General features: G+C 42.0%; 3 protein-coding genes across 4 annotated transcripts in view; 1 reads left to right on the top strand and 2 right to left on the bottom strand.

Annotated features, from left to right (window-relative positions):
• The window catches only part of POP1 (POP1 homolog, ribonuclease P/MRP subunit), a 23637-nt gene extending 23418 nt beyond the window's left edge, over nucleotides 1–219 (bottom strand). The window contains exon 1 of the mRNA XM_014965658.1: nucleotides 83–219. Within this exon, the coding sequence (XP_014821144.1) occupies nucleotides 83–200 (118 nt within the window). The 5' untranslated portion in view covers nucleotides 201–219. The remainder of the gene's footprint in view (nucleotides 1–82) is intronic.
• Nucleotides 220–571: 352 nt separating this feature from the next.
• Nucleotides 572–8816, top strand: HRSP12 (heat-responsive protein 12). The gene is made up of 6 exons (XM_014965245.1): nucleotides 572–673; nucleotides 4197–4302; nucleotides 4866–4920; nucleotides 5741–5809; nucleotides 7381–7436; nucleotides 7879–8816. The coding sequence occupies exons 1-6, from the start codon at nucleotides 609–611 to the stop codon at nucleotides 7930–7932; spliced, it is 405 nt and encodes a 134-aa protein (XP_014820731.1). The 5' UTR covers nucleotides 572–608; the 3' UTR covers nucleotides 7933–8816.
• Nucleotides 8817–11656: 2840 nt separating this feature from the next.
• ERICH5 (glutamate rich 5) overlaps nucleotides 11657–24352 on the bottom strand; it is a 12812-nt gene continuing 116 nt past the window's right edge. The window contains exons 2-4 of one of the 2 annotated variants that reach the window (XM_014965190.1): nucleotides 20279–20728; nucleotides 18238–18354; nucleotides 11657–15225 (exon numbers count right to left, since the gene is read on the bottom strand). In XM_014965190.1, the coding sequence (XP_014820676.1) occupies nucleotides 15203–15225; nucleotides 18238–18354; nucleotides 20279–20728 (590 nt within the window). In that variant the 3' untranslated portion in view covers nucleotides 11657–15202. Of the gene's footprint in view, nucleotides 15226–18237; nucleotides 18355–20049; nucleotides 20729–24352 lie in introns of those variants that run through there. The other variant, XM_014965189.1, reaches the window with a different exon arrangement.

Below are 24352 nucleotides of genomic sequence, written 5' to 3'. Positions count from 1 at the left end.
TGGGGGGGGAAGGGGGGGGGGAACGGACACCCGCTCCGCGATCATCCACCCCGGCCCTGGGTAGGGGGTCCGGCAGCCCTACCTGGGGGCGGGCAGGCCCTTCCACCACCGGGGAAGGGCCCCGGCTCGACGGGAAGGGTGACGCTGACCGGCTGGTTCCTCATCTTCTTGGCCCGCTTCTTCTCCTTCGCCCCGGACATCTCCGGCAGGGCGCGGGGGAGGCTGTGCGGGGAGGAGGGTCAGGCCACGCACCGGCCCGGCACCCACCCGCGGCGCGGCCTCCTCCCGCCACACGCGGCCGCCCCGGGCTGAGCACCGCGCATGCGCACGGCGCTACCACCACACCACCCGCACTACAGGGTGACTACATTTCCCAGAACCCCCTGCGGCGCGGCCTCATCCTCCCATACGCGGCCGCCCCGGGATGAGCACTGCGCATGCGCACAGCCCGCCACCACATTTCCCCCACCACCACCGAGTGACTACAATTCCCAGAACCCCCCGCGGTGCAGGGGGCGGAGGCAGCCATTGGCAGGGTGCTGAGGGGAGGGCAGGAGGGGGCTGGCGGCGGCAGAAGTAGTAGCAGCAGCGGCAGCGTAGCAGCAGTTATGGCTTCGATCGTGAAGAAAATAATCAACACTGCTAAGGCTCCCGCTGCTCTGGGTCCCTACAGGTATGGCTTAGCCTGAGGGAAGTCTCTTGGAAGAAGCGGGAGTAGGTTTTGCCGGTAGGCTTTCAGGCGGGTCTCTGGAGGGGGGGGGGTGTGTGTCTGTCAGGCGGTCCTGGGGGCTGTAGTGAGGGTGTCCCTCCCTACAGAAAGAATTATTCCTCTCAAGGAAAAAAAATGCTTGTCTAGGAAAAAGCATGTTGCCTCGGCAGGTTATCAGTGAACAGGGACCCTGGAGGCGATGGACAGTGGAGGCTGGGCCCCATCCAGCATGTGCTGTGGCAGCTGGATAGTTCACTGCCTGGGAATTGCAAATCTTTTTCTCATTTTGAAGGTGGCTGCCAACAGGTTCTAAACGCTTTGCAGTCTATAAACTAACTGCTGCAAAAATATATAAGATGTCGTTCAACTTTTTCACGAGTACATTGTTAGTTGCAACAGTTCTGAATGTAGTTAAAAACCCAATTTTAGTTGGATAAAAGTTTGTCTTTGCTATTTGGATGTGAAAAATGTTCAATAACCATAGTAGAACCTTATAACCAAGTTACTGAGGGATTTATCCCGGGACATTTTCTAAGAGTTTTTAATTCTGCATTCAGGCTTTGTTTTCCCAATATAAAACCACTCACCTTTGTTTTTAACTTTTCCACTTGTAGCATCTTAGAGCCTTCCAGATGCCTTTTTGTCTCCATTACTTTGAAACTGAGCTTTCTGAGTTTCGAACTCTGTGCTCTTTATAGTAAAGATGGACAAACACAAAGTGGGTAAACAGAGACATGACATGAAAGTTAACTTCTGTAAACAGTAAACTGTTGGTGGATTTCAGCCAGGGGCCTGGCGTTGCTTGTAGCTAGAAAATATCTAACAGGACGGCAGCAGTTCTTCAACTGCACACACGTGTGGAAACACACACACATGCCAACTGGCCTAACCTTCATCATAGCTCTCCACTTACGTTGTGGATTAGCTGCTCTCCGACATTTTGTGCTTATTGGTAGTTCTTGATGAAATACTGCTTGTTATGCAGCCAGTTAATTGTATAATGGGTCTAACTTCAATAAGTTTATCACTAACTTAGTGTATCAGGTTTCGGTAAATGTGTCAAAGTCCAGTGAGCAAAAGTTGCACAAGAAATAACTGCTATATCACTGCTATGGAGTCTGAGCATGGTAACAGAGGAGTGAGGGCTTAATATGGAATGAAGAATTGGGATGTGTGGGCTGTATTACTGGTTCTGCTACAGTCCTTCAGTATGCTTTTTGGTGACCTATTTTTAATGTATTTTTATATTTCCTTTATTGCATACAATTTCCAGTACCTTGAGATAGGCAGGTAGATAGATATATAAAGACTCCTACGTGTGAGTGTTTCTGTGTACATATATACATCTCATTAATGATACTGAACTTTAAATTAAAACTTTAAAAGAAACAGCAGAGATGCTGTTCTTGTATTAATCAACAGTCATGTATGTAAAGAAGATGTGACTGCCTTTGCAGTCATTGTCTTTAAAGAGCATGCTTCTTAACACCATCTATCTGATGGATGATGTTCTTCTAAGGTCATAATGTCCATCCAGTTATGCACTTAGGTATACTGAAACCTGAATGACTTTAGACCCACGCTCAGATCTCTGCTGAATCGAAGGTCAAAGATTGACCCTAGTTACAGGATACATCTGCAGTTAAAGTGTGATTGGGGTTTGTGTAGTTGAAGTGTCTCTGAGCTTCACTCATGCATTTGACTGCAGCAGAAGCATAGTCTTTAGTTGGTAAATTGTTAATAGTTTCAGAGCATGGAGGGTTCCACTGGTAAGCACTTGAGGAGCAGAGAAGGGAACCAACTAAGGCTGCTGCAGATGTTGATCTGGCACTGGTATCAGAAGGCTTCAGCTTGGTTTTTCCCCAATTATTCATGATTTAGGATAGTTGGAAGGCCTTTGTTGGGATAAATGTTTCATTGTGTCATTTACTTTACAATACGCAGTACAAGACAATCTCTTTTTTTAGAGATACCTTCTTATTATGTGGTTCTCTGTGCTTCAGACAAATGGAAGTTTGTGGTCTGGGGACCTATGCCCAAAACAAAGCAGGACATTGTAGGAAAGAAAATAAAATTGAAGAAGTAATGTGTGTTCGGTTCATATCAACAAGTCTGCATTAGCTAGAAAACTACTTCATTCACTTGGTTTCTCTTCTTTAGATGGTGTAGTTTTGTGATTTACTCCAAATTTATTAGTTGATGATAGAGAAAATAATCACCATGTAACATTTTACTATATCGGATAGGTTACTGGCTGAAATGACAGGAGAATGTAGGACAGGGGTAAAATGGCACTGTTAGGATTGTCTAATCATTATCATTTTACTGAGTCCCTAAATCAGGTTATTCCCCTGTCAAGTCAATGGATTGAGCTAATCCAACTGAGTCAATCCCAATTAAGAGAAGAGATGTAATAAAAATGTTCTCTGAAAGAGTGTCTTTCTTTCTCCATTGACATTAAAATTTAGATACTTCAGGGAGGTGCCTAACTCTAGTTTGTGTAACTTGAGACGCTTGTTGAACTGTCAGAATAATGCATTTTCTTTTGGAATTGGAAGTGTTAAGGAGAACAGTGTTGACACACCACAAATGCTTGCAAAAGAATCTTTGTCTAATTTCTTTGCAAAATATTTTTAATTACCATCTGAAGAGAAGTAAATTATGTCTCTTGCATAATGTTTGCTAGTAGTTTAAATCTTTGTTTTAATCTTTTAATCTCTTTGTGGTAATTAGAGACATTGATAATTGCCAACTCTACTTCAGCAAAAACACATCTGACATTTATATAAAAATGTTTTACAAGTAGCTTGAATTCTGCATTCTTCTCAACTAACCCAGCCAACAGGTCGTCCAGGTTATTTTGTGAGAGGAGAGTGATCTGGGGATGGAGTGATCAAGGTGTTGTGCTGACAGGCCAAATTCATGACTGGATGAATAATGCCAGAGAATGAGCATGCAGGGCTTCACCTCACAGCTGTAACTCATTTATCATGGTGCCTGTTTGAGAAGAAAATGGTACATTTACTAATCAGATCTTTTCTGATTATTATTATTATTTTTTAAACTTCATTGCTCTGCAGCTGAGGTGTAGATGAAAGGTATTGTCAGCCTATCAAACTGGGATGGAATAGTTATATAGGCAGGTACAAAAAATGTTTACTCTGCCTCCTCTCTGTGCTGTATGGAAGCTGTGTAGCTGTCTATAGTGTTGTGTTGCTGTGCTCATGCCTTTTGCCTTTCCAAGAAACGGGGTTTATTATCTCAAAAACAGAGTTATGCTAATGTATCTGTGTCTTTCCATACGTGATCTAATTCCAGGTCTCCCAAAGCATAAGCAGATCGAATGTATGACTGTGTGCAGACTTGTGCATGTCCTGTATCTTTCTGAGATACTATAAACTACTGAAGAATATGTGAAGTGTGCTTTCAGACAGTTAAATGTTTTGATGGGGAAACATTAAACTTAAAATGTCACTTATGTTTTCAGCCAAGCAGTGCTGGTAGACCGGACAATGTACATTGCAGGACAGATAGGTATAGAACCTTCCACCGGGCAGCTTGTCTCTGGAGGGGCAAAGGAAGAAGCTAAGCAGGTAAGATGTCTTCTAGCAGTAAACTTGTAGTAGAGTTGGCATGTACTTTGTTAAATGCAGACTTAGGAGAAATTGAAGATCCCTCATTTCACAATCCCCCAAGATGAGGGAAAAGCAGGAGGATGTCATTCCATACTGTCCCTGTTGTTTTCCACCCAAGCAGTGTGGAACTCAGGGGAGGAATCTGCATTTCAGGTAGGAAAGGATCAATGTTTGTAACAAAAGTTCATACCCTAGTAAAGACCCTGGCTTTGAGATGGGGAAAGATTTGTTCCCCCAGCAGCAAGGAGGTTGTGTGAGGCAATAGGTAGGATGAGATGGTGCTGCATCATGTATTTACATGTAATGAATGCATGGCTTAATACTTGTGGTTTATTAGAAGCTCCCTTTTATTAATTTACTTTTTAATCTATTTCTGATTTTGCTTACTCGTTGATGACAGCTGAAGATTTGCTGGGTAAACTTATACTATAACATGGATGTAGCCAGATTACAATTCATATTTACATACTCACCAAAATACCACCCAGATATTGAAAGATTTTTGTCTCATTTTTCATTAGGCTCTAAAAAACATGGGAGAAATCCTGAAAGCTGCAGGCTGTGACTATGGCAATGGTAAGTGTTGCGATGGTGGTGGAAAATGAGTGGTTGTTTTTATCTGCCTGGATTAAAAAGAATAATGAAGTGACCTTTTAAAGGAAAAAAAAGCTCTTTGCTAAGCATGTGGCAATAGCTGAAGGAGACAGAAAGAATCATGAGTCTGGATTAAAAAAGAAAAGAAAGAATTCAAAGTGCAAATGTTTGTGATGCGTATCAATGGGACACTACTTTTAACCATAACTTCCTGTACACAGTACTAATATTTTAATTCTAACTGATGAAGCTCAATATAGACAGAGACTACAGGCATTTTAAGCATCCTAGATTTTCCTACAGGTAAAAGCGGGTCTGCATCTATGGTGTTAATATTCTAGGCACTTTCAATGCCTTTTTTTGAGGAGGACTCTGATAGTGGAGCCAAACCAGGATTAATGTTGGCTTGGGCAGTCATGGGTAAAAGCTTCTAGGATAGATTATGTCTTCAGGCCTCTTACAGAGCTTTTCATTGGCAGCAGGTATTTTATATGATGTAATTTTTGCCAACAGTTGGCTTACAACAGTTTTTTTTTTTTTTTTTAATTTGACCTGCTTATCAGTTCTGTGCCTTTTGGAAGAATTAGGCTTAGAACAAAATTTAAAGGTTTCTTTTCAGAGCTGGCCAGGAATGTCTAATTCCTTAAAGTTGTATTGTGTACTAGGTATTCAGATTTTTTAGATGGTTCTCTAGGTGGTAACTCTAAAGTTTTTTTGCAAAACTTTTCAAAACATTTAGAATATTTGAGAGGAATTTATGAAAGTCAGAGGTCCAAAATAACAGGAGGTATGTCATTTCTAGTTGTGAAGACTACGGTTTTGATGGCAGACATGAAGGACTTCAATGACATTAATGAGATTTACCAACAATGTAAGTAGATCTTTTGTTTCTGTTTTAACCAGTGTGGCTTGTGGAACAAATTATATTCACAGTAAGCAAAATGTTTTAATGACTCAGATGATGTAGTTCCAGATTCTTTGAGACTCCAGTAGAAATATATCATTTGAAAAAAAACCCCACCAACGTGTAATTTGCAAGCACCAGATCAAGCACAGCCCAATTTCTTGTGGATTTGTTTCCTACCATCCCACAAACTCACTGTCATGTGAGGATCAACTCCTGCTATCCCGAAAGGTTGATCTTCCATGCCTCTTTACTTTGACAGCTGCTGTGTTGTCCCTAAAGTAATTCTACTATAGGCAGCCTTCAAATGCTTAATTTCAGATTGTTTAATCTCCATTTCTTTAAAGTCTGTTTGTATCTTGGAGTGATTTGTGGGTTAGTGCTATGGGACCGGGCTCATGTTTTTTATACAAGGATGAGCCATACTGCTTCACTTCAGGAAAAAAGAGGATTGTGCTTGGTTAACAAAACTGAATGTAGACTGAAATAAGCGATTCCAATGAGCCATGTTGTGCAGAAGATGGAAGAGTCGTTATTTATATAGCTTTGGGTTTTAATTAGATTGTAACATCTGGTTTTTAATGAGGTCTTCTATTTCTGAGCTATCAACATACTCTTCTGCATGTCAAAATGTAACTGTATGTGTGTTGAAGCAGGGTAAAAAAAGACCAGCTGGACACTTAGTTACTTGTTGCCTCCTACCTGTAGTTCAAGCAAGCAGTTGTTGCTGTTCTTTGATTGCGGGTGTTTATCCTGCCTTGTCAGTGCAATTAACATTTCTGTGCTTGGTGGTAACTTCCATGTAATTATTGAAATCCCTTGGAACTGTTCAAGGTCAGGTTGGACAGGACTTGAAGCAGTCTGCTCTTGTGAAAGATGTCCTTGCCCATGGCAGGGGGATGGATTGGACTAGATGATCTTTAAAGGTCTCTTCCAACCCAAACTATTCTGTGATTCTAGACATTCAGCTCTTATATCTTGACCAGTAGCCCCCTGTCTTTTCTCCTCCCTCTGTTCTTTTAATATCCTTGAATGCCTATCCTAATTGTGAATGGAGCAAGGGCCTATTTTAACTCTGCCTGCCTTTGATATGAGTAAGGTTGGTCCCTGTTGACTTTAGGCAAATCTGGAATCGTTGCTCATGACCCTTTTGGTAGGGGCCTGTTTCTCCCTCTTGCTCTGTCTGTGAAAGGGCCCTCTCCCACTCTGCAACTGGATGCTCACCATTCTGATTTAACGTTTCTTTTTCAGCCCAGTGGTGTTAAGGCTGTGCAGAGTCAGCAGAGTGCAAGTTACCACTGGCTGCTAGGTCACAACTAGCCCTCTCGATGATCAACGGTAGCTTGCTGAGATGTTGGACTCGTCAGTAACCAAAAAAAAAACAAAAAAAAGCTGGCACAGAAGTCTATTTGTCTTGTAGCTTTGAACTTGAAGCTGTTCCAATGACTGTATTATATACCAATTATTTTGAACTGTGTTTCATCAAGCAAAGTTGAGTGATTGGCGAATGTTGCTGGATGTTTCTGTTTGAATTACAGTTTTCAAGACAAACTTTCCAGCCAGAGCAGCGTATCAAGTTGCCGCTTTGCCAAAAGTAAGTGTCACTTTTCTGCCTACAAAAAAAAAATGTATTTTCTGAAATTCCATATTTCTGAAGCATTCTGACAGCTTTTCTTATTCTAAAATAGCTTCAATTGCAATTATTTTAATGCAGACTCTTAAGTATTTAATTTTTTTCTAAGTATACCAGTATTTTTCTTACACAAGATCAGAGATCTGAATATGAGAGAGAGATTTCTTTATGGTGGAAGATGACTAGTATGCTAGAAATAGGGGGGTGTGATAATTATGAAATTCACTTAACGATACTTAAGTGAATTTTCAGTATTACTTAACATTGCTAAATTGGTAGTATCATCAGAAGTATAACCTCCCTCAAATGTCACTCTGTTCTAAAAAGGTTGTGTTATACATCCACTTGTTTCATAAAAGAGATCCATGAAATTCCTGATAGGTTTCTTCATTGTTTCTCACAGGGTGCCCGAGTTGAGATTGAAGCTGTTGCCGTTCAGGGACCTCTCCAAGCCTGACTATAAACAGAGACTGAATATCCTCCAACAGCAGTCTTCAGATTTAACACTTCTCCCTAACATCCTATTTCTACAATTGACAGCAGTTACGTGCAGTTGGAATCACTAAACTTACTGAGGAAAGGTGCTTTCTTCTGAATTGTGGCCTTGGATTCTCAAAAATAATAAATTTGCAGTGAGTTCTGTGCAGGCAAACCCTGAAACCTCCAGGAGTCCTGCTAAAATCAGCTGAGCTCAATTGCAGGACGGGGCCTTTACTTTGTGGCGGTGACTGGATATTCAGATATTAAATACAGGTTTGGGTGAACATGACAGTTATACTGTGGGTCATCTGGACATGGAAAACTGTAATGATTTGTAACAGCAGGTTTTTAGTAAGAATTTCAAATAAGAAAAAAATGACAAATGGTAAACAGTAGAACACAAATTACTTACTCTATATATTTTCACTTAGGTGTTTTGGGGAATTTTGCTGGATTAGTTTCTGAACTGTCTTAAAGTCTTTCTTTACAGAATAGATTACAGTTGGGACTTTTTTTTCATATGGAAGCAATTACTTAAAAAAGTTAATATTAATTTCAGAAAAAAGAAAATTATGCTTTTCTGAAACAAAGTGCTAACTTTATAAATCAGCTGTAAATTAATCTCTACGTGTAACCTTTTTCATAATCGTTTTCATAGAATTCAACTTTTACTAGCTTTTGATTTAAAAAAAAAAAACTAAAACCCAACTAAACACCAAAAAATAATCCCATTTCATGACAATAAATGATAATTGCATCTGTAAAATTGTGTTTGTCGATTCTGGGAACAAACTTTTCTTGGTTATGCTTTGATATTCCATTACAAAAAAAAAATAAATCCCTATCTTGCTTCTTCAATAAGTAGTAATTCAAACCAAAATAATAGGGTTATTATCTATCTCCTAATAGCTAAAGATGAAGGTAATCCTCCAAGGCAAGAAGCTTTCAGCTATAATGACATCACCGTTCTTGGTGTTTTTCTCTCTGCCATTAAGGACAGAAGCATCTGCCTGATGGGGTGATTAAGTGATTTTGAGAAGTCAGACTGGTGATGGTAGGGAGTTATCCCATCCCTCTGCATTTGTCTTCCAACCAAGTAGAAATGGATGCCATGTTTTTAAGGATCTAGTTTGGAAGTCAGCTGCCTCATGGTAGAGTTGATGTCACACAGCCATGTGACTAAGCACAGCATTGGTTTATTCAGGGGGAAATGAGCAGAAATTCTGTTCTGTTATAGTCTGTCTGCCTCAACGTCTTTGTTTTGCTCCCTTCTGTGAAGATGGCTATGCAATTACATATGGGATGCTACTGTCACTGCATCTTCACTTCCTTTGTGTAGAAAGTAAAAACAGCCATATACTGGCTCCAAAGCCAGCTTGGGGAATGTATCTTGTCGGTGGCAGAAACACGTACCTGCTTTCTGAAATGTACTGTGAGAGGGAATCCCGGAGGCTGCTCCTTCCAGAGGCTGCTGTTTGTTTGCCAGAGTGCTGTGACTGAGCACTTCAGAATCTGTCTCTGCTCCCATCTCATGTGACCAAACTCACTCAATTTTGGTAAGCCACAAAACCAGTCGTATCACAAGGATAGAGCGTAACTCTGGTTTATCACATCAAGTCACGATACTGTGAGTTCAACTGTCCAATGGCTCAAATCCAAACCTCAGTTCTCCTGTGTGTGGTTCATTTGTCTTCTGTGTATAATGCCTACAGATCATCATCTCACATACCCTTCATCGAATGGTTTGGGTTGGAAGGGACCTTAGTTCCAACCCCCCTGCCATGGCCAGGGACACCTCCCACCAGACCAGGTTGCTCAAAGCCCCATCCAGCCTGGCCTTGAACGCTTCCAGGGATGGGGCATCCACAGCTTCTCTGGGCAACCTGTTCTAGTGTCTCACCAGCCTGAGAGTAAAAAAATTCTTCCTGATATCTAATCTAAATCTTCCCTTTTTCAGTTTAAAACCGTTACCCCTTGTCCTGTCACTACACTAACTGATGAAGAGTCCCTCCCCATCTCTCCTGCAGGCCCCCTTCAGGTACTGAGAAGCCACTGTAAGGTCTCCCTGGGGCTGCCTCTTCTCCAGGCTGAACAACCCCAACTCTCTCAGCCTGTCCTCACAGGAGAGGTTCTCCAGCCCTCTGGGCATCTTTGTGGCCCTCCTGGACTTGCTCCGACAGGTCCATGTCCTTCCTGTGTTGAGGGCCCCAGACCTGGATGCCGTACTCTGGGTGGGGTCTCAAGAGAGTGGAGTAGAGGGACAGAATCACCTCCCTCAATCGGTTAGTGATTTTCATAGGGTAAGCATGAAAGATGATAAATCCAGTCTTGCAGCCTCGTGTTGCTGTGTGCCTTTGTAGATATTGCCTTGTCTGAAAATCCCCCTGCATTCCCTGCCACATCGTGTGAATCATCTTCCATCCTTGGATAATCTATAAGTGTCCCACTTGTGGTTTGTAACATTCCTGCTTGTCAGCCATGCTCTCCAGCTCTCCTTACTCCACTTCTACTACTGCCATACCTGTATTTTCTATGTTTCCTTCATTCCTGGCACCACTTTAGCATACACCAGATGGCAGTTGGGAAGTTGTGAGAACAGTCAACCCTATTTAGCCCTTTCTAGATGTGATGTGAAGTGGCTCTTTCTCCTGCTTTTTGCTGAACTTGTAAATTGTATCCTTACAGAAAAAAGATTAATAATGAGGTGGTCACAGCAACATATATTTAGAGATGTATGGATTTTTTTTCAGCATTATCTTGGTTTCCGTCAACAAAATGGGAGATATTTATTTGTATTGGAAGCAGGATAATACTTTTGGCATTTCAAACAGTGAGTTTCCAAGTAACAGCCTTCGAAAAATACCTGATTGCTGTATATAAACTTCCTACACATAATCTGTATTAGTCTTGGCTTCTGCTCTTGGTCTCTCTCCTTGGCTATGCTATTAATGTATTTTATGCTCTACAGCTCGGACTCAGGAGGCCATCCCATCTAAGAAAAATCATGCCCAGACCTGTTAGGAAGGAGCTAGTGCTAACGTGAGTATGACTTTCTAGGGACCACAGAGCTAGTGTTGCTTCACTTTGTCAGTTAAGAATAAGGTGATTGAATGGAGTTAGATTCAAACAGATTCCTAAATTATATTCCTCTGTTACAGCTTTGCTCAGATGTAGTTAGTTTGTTGGACTATATTTCACTTATTTGTAGGAGATTTAGTTAAAGTTCACCTTCAGCAGAATTCAGTAGTGTTGAACACGAGCGAACTTCAGTCTTGCTACGGTTATCCCTTACCTCTCATTTTCTTCACCCCAACCTTGCTGCCTCTTGGCTAACCTTGGGCCACTAGATGGCAGTTTTGGTATTTTTTTGGTACGTGCTGACTTGTCCATTTGCTGATACAAGTCCTGTATAGACCTCTTCCTGGTGTCCTCACTAGTGTGCATAGACCATTGCTTTCTGCAGCACGGGACAGTCTGAGACGGAAATGCAAGTGAAACTCCTGGAAAAAAAACAAAACCCACACAAAAGGATGCTGGATGCAGCTAACAAGCCACGGCACAATCACATGGTTTCCAGGAAAAATGCAAGAGTATCAATTAGCTTTTTTTCTTGAATGCCTCGGATCTCAATGTGCATTCTCCGGGTACTGGAACTCTAGAATAACTGAAATAAACTCTTTTATTTACAGCTGTAACAGAGCAGTTCTCAACATAAACAATCAGCCTTCCATAGAGATGTTTAAAACTTTTATTTTTTAAGCAGAGTTATATTATTTGATTCTATTCTTTAAGACAAGAAGTCAAAGCCCCGTAATTCTCCAATATGAAAAGCAAGTATTGTGGATATCCCTTAGGTCTCAGTACAGCAAAGTACACAGACATTTAAGAAATCCTGTTTTAACTAGAGCTAAGTTGAACTTAGCTTTCTTTTTTTTTTCTTTGCTGGACTCAGCCTCTAGCATGCAAAATATGAAGTTGCAATTCAGCTTCTGACAAACTAATTTCACCATTTAAAATTTGTTTTAGTCACATGTAACTCAAGAAAACAACAAAACAGCTTCTCTGTTTCTGTGAAAGTAAAGCAATACTTAAATTTGCATATTCTACCAGGTTTCTTTGTAATAATGTTTTGGTTTTTTTTAAAAATATTATATTCTCTATAGATTAAACAATGCAAAAATAAAGCTCAGTACATAATTTTAATAAAACTTTCTCTGTTAAAACACATAGCCAGACTTAAACCGCTTGAAACTTCTGCTACAAGCACCTTGCTCCTGCTGCAGTTTCTACCTGAAAGCAGTTCTTCACTGAGTGAAAGAGCCAACCCCTGCCAGCCAGAACACCAACTATCTTCTGGGATCCTAACACAACCTGTGTGTGTGTCTGCAAAGAGCCAACGGGGTGCAAATTTAACCTCTTCCAGGGCTGTGTTTATTGGGAATCGAAACAAAATTCCTACCAGAACTTTCTTGTTAGCTTGGAAGTTTATTCTTTGTGTCCTGCCCAATACTTCCTGTGGCATGGAATGATAACCTCCACCTGGGATAAAGTTAAGGGCCCCCAAATTGTCTAGTTTTTCATAAACATTTCTGAAGATTGTTTTGTATCTTGATTATGTTTAAAAAAAAATATTACAGTGAGTTGCCTTGTCTTTGGAGATTTATCTTGTAAACACAGACACTGGAGCATACCCTTTTCTCAGCCTTTAAAAGAGAAAGCTCTTTGATCCACAGAACAATTTCTGCCCTTGGCAATCTCTGTGATGTCCCAGGTTTGCAGAGGCAAAGAACTGCACCTATTTTGGCCCTTTATGCATAGTACATAGTACGGGAACATGAGAATCCTAGTGGATTTCTCGAGGTAGGGATGTTCAGCATACCTCTAGCAGCCAAATTCCGATTTTATGGTAATTTAAGTGATTAACATTTCATGTTTAGCACAGTGTCAAGCATATTTCATCTTTTAGAAAGGAAAAGGAAAAATAGCTTTCATTGTTGTAATCACAGAATATGTGAAGACTGAAGATAACTGAGAATGGCTGATATTGTTGAGTCATTGACTGGATTATACTTTTCTTGTTTCCAATTAGCATTGCTTAATCACCTGAAAAAGTTGAACAGTAAGGAAAGGACGTATATTGCCACCTGTCTTCCTTGTAACAGCAGTGGCAGGAAGAGTGACTCTGAGGTGAGCAGTTTATTTTGACTCCCTTGTATATTCATAATTTATTTCCAAGTGCAGTGTCCTCTGTTGCTATTAATGCTATGGGTCTCTGTCACAGAATTCCTCTTGATTTATGGTTTTAAATTGTTCAATGTAACTGGTCAACCCGCAAGTCATGATCTAAAACACAGCTTGCAAGTAGCCAGCACGGCTGCTCTGCAGATTTTATCTCCCATGTTTGGGAGCAGGACCACGCTGGCACAGGTGCTGGTGGCTGAACCGAATTCCCAGCTGACAGGAGGAAACCAGCCACCAGAAGGAGCTGATGGTGGAAGTTCCTGGGGTGTCCTGGATCCTGGTTGTACACCCAGCCTAGTCCTGTATCATCCTGGGGAGTCCTCCTCCTGCTCAGTGCCTGTTCCCCAACTCCTTCAGCTCTCCCAAGTGCATGGTACGTTTCTCATGGCTTTTTGTCATGGGATGATTTGGGCACGTGGGCATAAAGTTTGACTACTTATGAATTTTTTATTCCCACTTTAATGTCAATAGATTTTCATGAGAACTAGCTGCTTGTTTTAACTTCTCTATTATAGAAGGCTAGTAAAAATAAAAAATAAAACTCTGCGACATCCACCTACCAAAAAAAATCCTAAAAAAACCCTGAAAGTATGCATTTTTATTCTAAAAGTTTATGGTATTACCTACAGAAAGTTGACAATAAATGAAGCTGACAAATTCATAAGTGTGCCGATAAGCAGAAAACCTCAGATTTAGTGATACAGCCAAGGAATATCAGTTTACAGAAAAGGCTGACAGGCCAGGGATATCAATTAGATTATTTGATACAAACTGAAGTCAGCTGGGCTCAGATGTGCACATGCAGCACAAAATTTAGCTCCTAGAGGGGATTTGTATAATTTGCTATTGACAGCCTTTGTGAAGTCCTTTTGTACAATAAAGCTAATAAAATAGCAACACATGCTTGCCCTTTTTAGATAACTGACCTTTTCTCCTTATTCTACCTCCTTATGCCAGAGAATCCTGTAAACACAGTTCTTAATGATAACATATAGTCCCTTTGCAACATTCACCATCAGAACAAACCTCTACTCTCTATCAGGTGTGTAACATCAATTATATTCAGGGCCCGTTTTCACAGGAAATTTGTTTGAAAGCATTGTGATTCAGCTTCAGTTCCAAAATGATTATTTAGCATTTTGGAAAATAACCAAGCCAGTCCCTGATAGCATACTTCTTCTGAAGGACAGCACTACAGGAAACAAAATAGATGACCTCTCCTTTGGGAACAGGCTTAGATATGTCTCTGGTTAGAAATCAATTTTAGAAGCCACAAATGCCTATGAGGAGCTACACAGCTAAAGACATGTTATTAATCACCATGAATGTTAACAGCTGTGCAGTTAGCTTTGTATTTTGTGTACTAGAATTTATAAGACTAAAACACCCTAGTCATAGTTAAAAATGCCCTCTTCTCCCTATTTTTGCAGGAGTCATCACCTAGACGGTGCTACTAGCCTTGCAAAAAATTTGTGTTTAAAAAAGGAGAGTGAGCAGCAGTCCCCCACTTGGGTCCTGGACACTGCACCCTCTATATCTTCCATTTTCAGAAAAAAAACCTAACCTCTGCATTTAGTTACATCCCAGGAATTGGGCACTTTCATCTTCCAGTCTTCCGCGTGCTATACATTTCAGCAGCTCCATACATTGGTAGTCCAGGCACTTGGAGAAATTGCCTGCATACTACCATCAAAAAAGAAAAAAGCAACACTATCTCCTTTATCATATATAATGCTGGTTGAAAGTTTCAAAGGTTAGTTATGTACAGAAGACACACCGTGGCAGGGAGGTGAAAGTTCAGGTATTTCAATCACTTCAAGTCTTGGCAGCTTGATTTCAAAAAACAGATATTATATAAAACTTTTTCTGATGCCTCTTATTCATTTCTGTTGCTTGTGGCTCAATTCATAAAAGCTTTTCTATTTTCCCAACCCAATAAAATTTAAAAATGTTCATGTGGACAGAAGAGCAGGCCCAAGAAGAGGATGTTCATAGCGACATAACTTCTATTCCTTGTTATTAGCTGTCTCTGAAACACATGGAAAAAATTAATTTAACAATTAATTGAGGGTACAACTTGATATTCATTAAATCTTACAGGAATTCAAAGTGAAAGTTCCCTGGAAGAATCACGGGATGAAGGGGTATCTGCTCTTCTCCCAGATCTGTACGGGTGTTTTGTGTGATCCTGCAGCAGCCACAAGCAGCAACTGGCTCTGCTTCCTCTTCCCTCATCCCATTCATACATGGTCTTCCTCTTACACATCGACATCACCTCTGTGAAATCCAGTTCTGCTGCAACACTCATGCTTCTCCCCACCCTGCTGCCTTTTCTCTTAACTTTTGAAATCACTCGTTAGTTTCAGTCATATTTGACACAGAGGCAGAGCTCTCATGGACACTAAATCTTAAATAAGGACAAGAGTCAAAGGGCATAAATTCAAAAACGGGTATTATATTTAAATGTAAGAAAACTTTTTGGTTTTTTTTTTACTGTAAGGGCAATTGACTGATTGGAACAGGCTGTCCACAGAGTTTGTGGAATCTCCATCCTCGGTGATATTCAAAACCCAACAGGACAACCTGCTCCACCTTTGAGCAGAGGGGCTGGACTAGAAAATCTCCAGAGATACCCTCCTAACTCAACTATTCCATGATAGAGTATGGTTGAGGAGCTGCACTCAGCCCCTGGAACTGTATGTGTTGGCCACCAGCAGTGGAGAAGCTCTTGAGTCTCACAGGCTTTGCTTGCTAAAAGATGGTGCCCAAAGGGATGAGTGACAGAAATCATACTGTTGGACCACTCCAGCTCAAGGTACTTCTTTCCCAGACAGAAGACCTTGCAAGGAGAGGTTGGGAACATGGGATTTCCTTGTAGTGAATGGTGGTATTACCACAAGGACACAGGGAAGGTGATGGGAGAGAGACATCCAACTGCAGTGACTTCCTGTGGCAAAGAGTCTGACAGTTCATTTGCATGAACACTGCTTACATAGTGTGGAAAAAAAGTACCTTTTTGTGGCTTTGAATTCAACACATCTATTGTGTTAACGAGCATTCCCTCGTTCAGAGATGGACCTCAGCTATCTTTAGAGCAGTATTTATTTTGCATGAGTATCAGCTCATATCCCCTTAGCCGTACCCTCTCAGAGGCTCTGAATGTTTTTGATCTCTCTCAGGGTAAGAATTTTTCCATTCCCTTTAGCGATCTTGCTTCCCTGCCCAGAATCTTGTTTTAGTTCTTCAATATCCTTTCAAGATGGAAGAATTGCTTCCTTACACAACGGCACCCCAGATTTAAATGGCCACTGTTCCATTCTTAACATTGTTTGCTTTTCTTGCCCACAGCTGTTCTCTGAGCTGCCTGCACCGGTGCACTCCTGTCATCTGAAATGTGTTACGGACATAGAAGCAGGGCTGCTCTTTCTGCTTCCTTACAAAACTGTTGGGGAGCATATTGCCAAGGCAGGTAAATGCAGAAAGTATTTCAATAAAGCTGTAATCATTACGTGATGGAATCTCTTACTCTTCAGAAGCAGGATGCTGTTCTTTGAGGGTTCCCAGAAGTAACTGGTTTGCTGAACTCGCAGCACAGATAAATATCTCTTTGCAAAAGCTTAGGGGCAACACATTAAAAACAAGTTGAATGAATAAACTTTTTCAGTCTTCACAGGCAAATCTATATGACAAAAATTTAAAGATCCTGCAAGAGCACAGTTGCCAAGGGCAAACAGTGGCTTGTCTTCACAGGCTAGCTTAATAAGTAACAATATAAAGGTGATCAACTGTTAAGCAGACGAGAATTAAAGGCAGGTGAGCGTTTTTTTTTTTTGCTCACTGCTTATCTAAGTCTACTTGAGTAATCACGAGGTCATAAATCCACATGTGCCTTGACCAAACCACTTAACCACCACCCTGCTGGTCTGCCAGGCTGCAGAGCTCATGCTGCAAACCATTTTCCTTAATCCTGTAGCACAGGTGGAACACGCTGGCTTGCTGCTGTCAGCTCAAAGACCAGAGCTTACATTAGCACTGGAAGGAACAAAAAACCTCTCATCCCAAGTGCAAGAGGTTCATTTGGAAGTCATGGAGGTGCTGCTGTAAGATACCTCTCACCCTTCCTGCTGGAGCTTTTCTCTTCTGAATTACAGAAATACTCACTAGCTCAGAGAAATTTTGAGCATGGCTACATAGGACAATGGTTAGGAGGGAGAAGAGAGGGGAAAAGCAGTTTCAATCATTGTGGTAACATTCGCTGGGAGAAGGGAGGAGGTGTCTGCATTGCCTGCTCCTCCTTTTCCACATTCCAGCAATACCATGGGGCAACCTCTGCCTTCTGGGGCATGCAACTACCTGATGTGATGGACTCAAAATAAATGAGTGGAGGATTCTTAGTGAATGTGGAAAAAGAAACAACTTTTACAGAAAGACTGTGATGACAGAATTGTGAACATAATTTTTAAGTCTGCCAGAGGGACAGTCTACCCCCTTGAACTCGTCACTGGTGTGATTTTTCCAAAGGTGCTTTGTTTGGCATATGATTTTTCCTTCCCATAATGTGACTGCATTTGGTGTGCAATGAGCTTCCATCCCAGTGCTACACTGCTGATTTCAGATGATAAGGAGAACGAGGGGATCTAAAATGACTGTCTGACATAGAATGGAAAACACAAAACAGTGTAATGCATTAGCTCCTAAGTCTGCAAGTACTAACGAGCAGAGTCATGATTTTAACATAGGTCTTTATTTTCCATGACTGCATGTTGCAGTCTAGCATTCTCCCCAAAGAAGGGTAATTTATCACTGGTAAGACTCATGTATTAGATAAAGACAACCCATGTAAAAAGCATGACTTCCAATTGAGTGCTTCCAAAAACATCTCCTAATGTGAACAAAAATATTCATGACTCTCTCTGTTAAAATGCAGAAAGCAGCCGTATACCGGCAGCGGGATGACAAGACGTGCTCATTAAGGACAGCACAGTCTTTTCTGTCTCCTAAACAATAACCCATGTGGTCCTTCCCTCTTCTGTCAACATACCTATCTCTGTCGCTGCTGCACCATCCACAGCTTCTCCTGTTTCTTCTTCTTTTGTTTCAGGCCCTCCACTTACTATCTCACTCAGCAGCTCAGTTTCCACCTGTTCTCCCGTCTCACCTGGGAACGGTAACCATGGAGATCAAATTAGGATCCACTGAGAAGAACACCAAGTGCCCCAGCTCCTTTCTGCAAACCTGAGTGTACTCGGTCAGCTCTCCAATGCCTCTGACCAAGGTAACCCCTGAATGAATCCATAGGGAACAAACGGAATGGTCCCATCACTTCTCATCCAGCTACGTGCATGCCTCACGCCCGTAAAGTTCTCCTGATGCTTTCACAAAATCCCCTTGATGCTCTATTCAATACAAATCATGAATACTATTTCTGTTCAAATTATTTTTCCTGGATTTTATTTTATGTATGTGCAGTTTTATTTGCAATTGGAACAAAAGCAGAAATAGAAAACATGGCAACATGCCAAAGTCTGGCTGAAACTGTGCTTTCCCTGGGAAACTGCTACCTAATTGATTTACTTGGACAACTACTGAATAAAGGAAAGCAAAACAAGTGCTAAATATTATGTGCACCACAGCATAAAAATTGAAGGTCCCTTCTGCATCACATACCTCACAGAAAGGTAATGCTCACAGTTAAAATATTACTTCCTGCTTGGAACAAATAGGAGCAAAACTCTTTTTCCCAAAAGCCTTGTTCACTCGCCCTGCAAGGAGCATGAATGGCTTGGTGGCCAATGCCCCGTAACCGATCTTCAGGCAAACAGTCAATTGTAAAAGTGTTCCCATGGACATGAGGTCATTCCACAATGTTCAGGGCACACTGCTCTGCCTCCAGCACTAGGCCACAAAGCTTAGAAAGGGTGATTAATGAATTTGGAGTTTCCAGCTAGGCAAGACTATGTGTTTTACAGGTGAGCATCCAGTCATTTTCTGCTTACATAAACCAAGACTTCATTCCAAAGGATAGGTGCTCATCTTATGTAGAGGAAACTTCAAAACTCCTTTGAGAGGAGACACAGGAGAGGACAAGCCAACCCCCATGCTCAGCTACCAAAGTGCAAAGAGTCAGAGTTATATACTCAGTTGAGAGACGTGCACAGCAAAGCGTCAAGGTTAGGGCAGTGTGTCCTTCTCCTGCATCTCACACTTCTCCGAGGCAAATGTGGTGTGAGGAAGGCTGCTGATACCACCTTTCCCTGCAGAGAAATACTTCTCATACTCTTCACCTGCTTATTCCCTGAAGAAATGCTCCCCTGGGAAGTATCTGATTGCTTTGTACCATTTAGAAGAAAACTGATTCCTCCTGTGAAGTGTTCACCTTCTGCATGTGCAGTCCACACACGTCCTCTGGGCACTAAGCCAAAGATGGGCACAGCCTGCAATCTCTGGCAATGACCGTACCTCCCAGTAAAGGTCCTTCTCACAGCACATGTAAATACCTGCCATCTCAGAGACCGCTGCTTCCTCCCCAGCTACTCAGCTCCAAACATTTTTGGAAAGCCCACCCCCCTGCTACATCTATTCTGCCTGGGTAGTAGCCAACTTTCTAGGACAGGCTGGATTCGCCAAGGGTGCATCAAAGAGAAGCTTTTTCTTCTGCATCCAAATATGCACACTCCAACTTCATGTGCACCGGGTCAGTTGCTTTCTAATTAACACACGTAACTAAGTAATACAGCCTTTGGTCTCTGTAAATATTAAGGATCGTGTCTGAGCTACACAGAAACACAACATTTTAAACGAGGGGTATGGTGGGGCATTGTAGCTGCTAAGAGCAAAAAGGGCATGAAATGAAATAGCAGAGATAATGACTGGAAATGCTGATTAAATTTATTACAGCTTGGACTTGTGAGTCTGAGGCTTCCCCAGCCACATTCTTCTACGCCCCACATTGTACAGACTCTCTGGACCAAATTCTGACTCCAGAAGCTCATGTGAGGCTCTCAGTAAAGTGAGAAGGACCCACACACAAGTCCCTGGAGGCAGAATTTGGTCTCCTGAATTTATGAAAGCACAAATATTACCCTCAATGAGGTGGTCCTCTTCAGTAATATGTACTTTCTTGATGATTTCCACTACAGAGCTGTCACTGCCCTCTACCAGCCCACTGTCCTCTGCTGGTCCTGGTGATGGTGACCCAGCATCTTCTCCTGGTGCTGGAGGTGAAGACACATCTTCTCCCGGTGCTGGAGGTGAAGGCCCATTGCTCTCCTCTCTCCAAGCAGATGGCAGCTCAGAGCTCTCCTCCACTCCTGCAGGCAGGGGCTCGGTGCCCTCCGGTTCCTCTCTTTTACTGACCGAATCGATCTTTCCCTCTACGGCCAGAATCACGGCTGCGGCCTCCTCTCCTGGCAGATGCTTGCCTGGGTTTGCCTCCTCAGAGGCAAGACTCACATCCTCCACTGGGTCCAACTGTGTTTGGTCAGCTATGGTTTCGTGATCGTCTGCAGTGGGGGTGTTTTCACCTGATGATGCTTTTAGTTATGGCAGAGCAAGGAAAGAAAAAAGAGAATTGCAGAAAATTGATGAGTGGGCACGTAAGCTAGATGAGCACTACACCCACAGGGGACCACGCAAGCACTACATGTCAAAGAGCTCCCACCTGGCTATGGACAACACTCTGCTACTCTTACACATACCCAGTAGAGGATGGTGCTTCTCTTACATTAAAAAAAAAAAATAATGAAGTTTTGGCTTGATGTGCATCGTATATTTTGATATGGAGAGAGCGGACCTGTCTATAGGCCAATGTCCTATTACATTTTGTCTTACGCATGTGAAGTGGGCAGAAGGTTTGCTGGTATGGGATGCTCTGCAAGGAAACACCTTTTCCTGCTCCAAACCAGGGACAGAATCAACATGAGGGAGTTGCTGCCCTGGGCTGCATATGGGAAATTTCTGGTGATGCTTCTGGGTGCCCTGAGGCACGAAAACCACTGGAAATAATTTTCTCATCCCAGTGCCCATTTCTTAAAACAAAAAACAGTTTGTCTTTTTAAGTATTAAACTACCATAAAACTACGCTTTGTCTAATGAAACATTCAACAACAGGAAGCCTAAACAAATTAAAACTTCTGCTTCTTTCATCTTTCATCAACTTATTGGCTGAGTAAAGCTATAGGCCTTTTTGGCAGACAAAATTTATTAATAAAGAACTAGCAAAATTACTTTGACAGGTAGTTAAGGATAAAAGTTGAGGACTCTAAATGAGCTATACCTACTTATCAGACTGACTTAAAAACCTTCTGATTAAATTCAGTTTGACAAGAGTTTGTACTTAATCTTCTCCGAAGGAATGTCAAGATGAAACCCCTGGGAATTCATGCACGAAATCTGTTTATATAATAATTACAAAATCTGGACAAATTGTTTTTCTGAGAAAATGACGACTGCCGTGTCAAAGCCAGTGTGCAGAAGGGTATGAGACTTCACACACACAGAGATGAACAGCGAAAAAATGTAATACATCCTGCCTTTAAAGCAGCTGCCTGAATACTGCTGCTTTTGAAATGGCTTCACAGATCTTTCGAGGCATCCAAGCAAAACACTTCCCCAGCCAGTATCACCTTGTTAGCATCTGCCTTACAGACCTGGGGAAGGATGGCTAAGCCAGGAGAAGAGCAAGAACAGGGAATCCGGAGTGTCATGACAGAGGGAAAGCAACTTTAACTGTGGGACACGTAAAATCTCATTTGTCCCAGTAACTGTAAAACCAACCAAAGTCCAACCAAGCCCTCCAAATTCACAGAGGTATAGTGATTATAATGAAACCCCCCAAAAAGCAGGAGGGGATCTCAGCTATGTGGGTCAGACCACAGACCTGTCCAGGGTGGCAGCCTGCCTCTGACAGCAGTGGAAAGGGCAGGAAGACCCAGTCCATGGACATTCCTCTATGAGCCTGCCCAAGACCCTTTTCAATCCATTTACCATTTACACTCTTGGTCTCTACCACAATCAGTGGCAATCAGGTCTACAGCCCAATTACGCCCCCTGTAAAACACATTCTTGCTGCTTTTAAGTCTGCTTCTAGTCATTTTGTCAAGTGACACGGTTCTTCTGTTACACAGAACAGCAAATACAGTTCCCTATTTCCCTTCTCCAGATCTCTATCACACCTTGTCTTCCAGACACTCCTTCTCCTAATGAAGCTCGATGTGAGATAAATACCCAATCAGAATAACAGAAAGTCTTAAACTACTCGGAGCAGCGACTAAAGAAAAAAAAAAAAAAGGCAGTGTAAGCTCAGAGACCACAGACTTGATCTTTTCACATTTCATTTTTTATCCCTTTAGGCTCTTCTCATGCCTTCACCTTGCCCAGTACCAGGTGGGCAGGCAGCACTGAAAACCTACAGACAGAAATAAACGAGCCGTGAAAACTTGCATCTTACATGGAGTTTTCAGTTTGTGTTACCAGTAAACGAAACAATTCAAAGGCATTATTGCTAAGAGTCTCCCGCAGCTCCTGTAAACATCAGCCCTGTAACTTCCAGCTAGCTCCCTCTTCATCAAGATGTTTTATATAAATTGGATTATAAAATACTGCCACGCAAGGCGAGACCTGCGCTGCTGGAAACCCTGGAAGCATTCCTCCGCTCTCATCTGAAATGCAAAGAATTCTCTAATATGGAAAAAATAAATCCTCCCAGTAATCTGTTCAATACCTTTACCCTCAGGAAGAATGAACATCATGTGGCAGTCAACATTCTTAGGATGCCTTCTAGTTTTGTTTTCTTTTTAAATTTATAATTTTTATTTTCCCTGCTGCAGATGATTTCAGCTGGAGAAACAGTGACAAGCACAGTGAATTTAAGTGGGCTATGGCTACAGTATTTTTATCTTTGCCTTCTTTCTTTCCTTTTGTAAAGCCTCATATTTTTGTGAGTTACACATCAATGGAACGAAGTTAAATACATTTTTCCCCCCTATTAACACATTTAGAGAAGTTTCTTTTAAATTATCCTCTCATTAAACTAAATTAGAAAATAAGTATCATATCTGGCCAATATCTGCCCAACTAATGGAGATCCTTCAGCTGTAACTACAAACTGCACTTTATCATTATCATGATATTAGTTACGTATTTAGTACAGTTCATGACGTGTCCTAACATCGACGGGGCTTTAGACAGAATTCCTAAAATACTCAGAATGAATAGTTTCAGTTGTTTCCCTGAGCCCTTCAGTGCTCCCATGCAAACATCTTTCAGTAGAGGATGGAATGGTGGAGGAGTTCGGTATGTTGACCGGGCGAACAAGACAACAGGTACAGTATAAAGAGATTTCTGCTGTTATTAGCTGTGGGGCTCCTCGGTTTGCAGGTGTGTGCTGGCTCCGTGGTGGCACAGGCAATGTCCACCCCGTACAACCTGCCACCTTCCCTGCAGTCACAAGCCACACCACCGCAAGGCAACAAAGGGAAAACAAACCCCTACAGAAAACACGGGTGCTGCAGCTGGAAGAACTGCAACAGGTTATATTTATAACTCAAGAATACAGGAAAGAAATGCAGTAAAATGAAATGCAAAGAAGTTTTATGCACCTATCTTCAGGATGCATCTTTCTGGAGAGGCCAACATCCCTAACTGCAGCTTTCAGGTTCTTAGAAAAGTGTTTCCAAACCTCTCTTAGAGCAAAGAGCTAACTAGGATGAATATGGAAACCAAGTTTTATTTAACTTCCACTGCATAGCAAGGAGATTCTTATGGAGCATCCTACAAATACGCCTTGCACCCAAAATGTCTCTGTCTTGAGCCAAATCAAAGTCAGGAGGGTATTGCCAGTGCTATAAACCGCGTTGGGGCGGATGTATAGATTTTCACAAGAAAAAGGAAGGACCGTGGGGTCAGGTATTGCTGGTTGACTGTTATTTTAAAGGGGGAAGGGGAGGGAGGGGGGGACCACTGGATTTACACGGTGTTCTACATAAGGACCTGTCTGTAGATTAAAAAAAAGAAGTCGGGGGCTGGGAACAGCAATTAGTAACTTACCCACCTCCGAGAAGCAGCGGCAGTGTACCGAGACCCCACTCAGGAGCCGCAGCTCCATCTTCCCCCCCCCCAGAACTAAAACCCGAGAGAACCCCACGGTCTCCCGTCCG

The sequence above is a fragment of the Calidris pugnax genome, unplaced genomic scaffold (genome assembly GCF_001431845.1).
Source record: "Calidris pugnax isolate Ruff unplaced genomic scaffold, ASM143184v1 scaffold41, whole genome shotgun sequence".
In the NCBI taxonomy this organism is placed as follows: Eukaryota; Metazoa; Chordata; class Aves; order Charadriiformes; family Scolopacidae; genus Calidris; species Calidris pugnax.
Note: the sequence above shows the minus strand (reverse complement) of the source record. Positions and strands in the feature narration are given on the sequence as shown.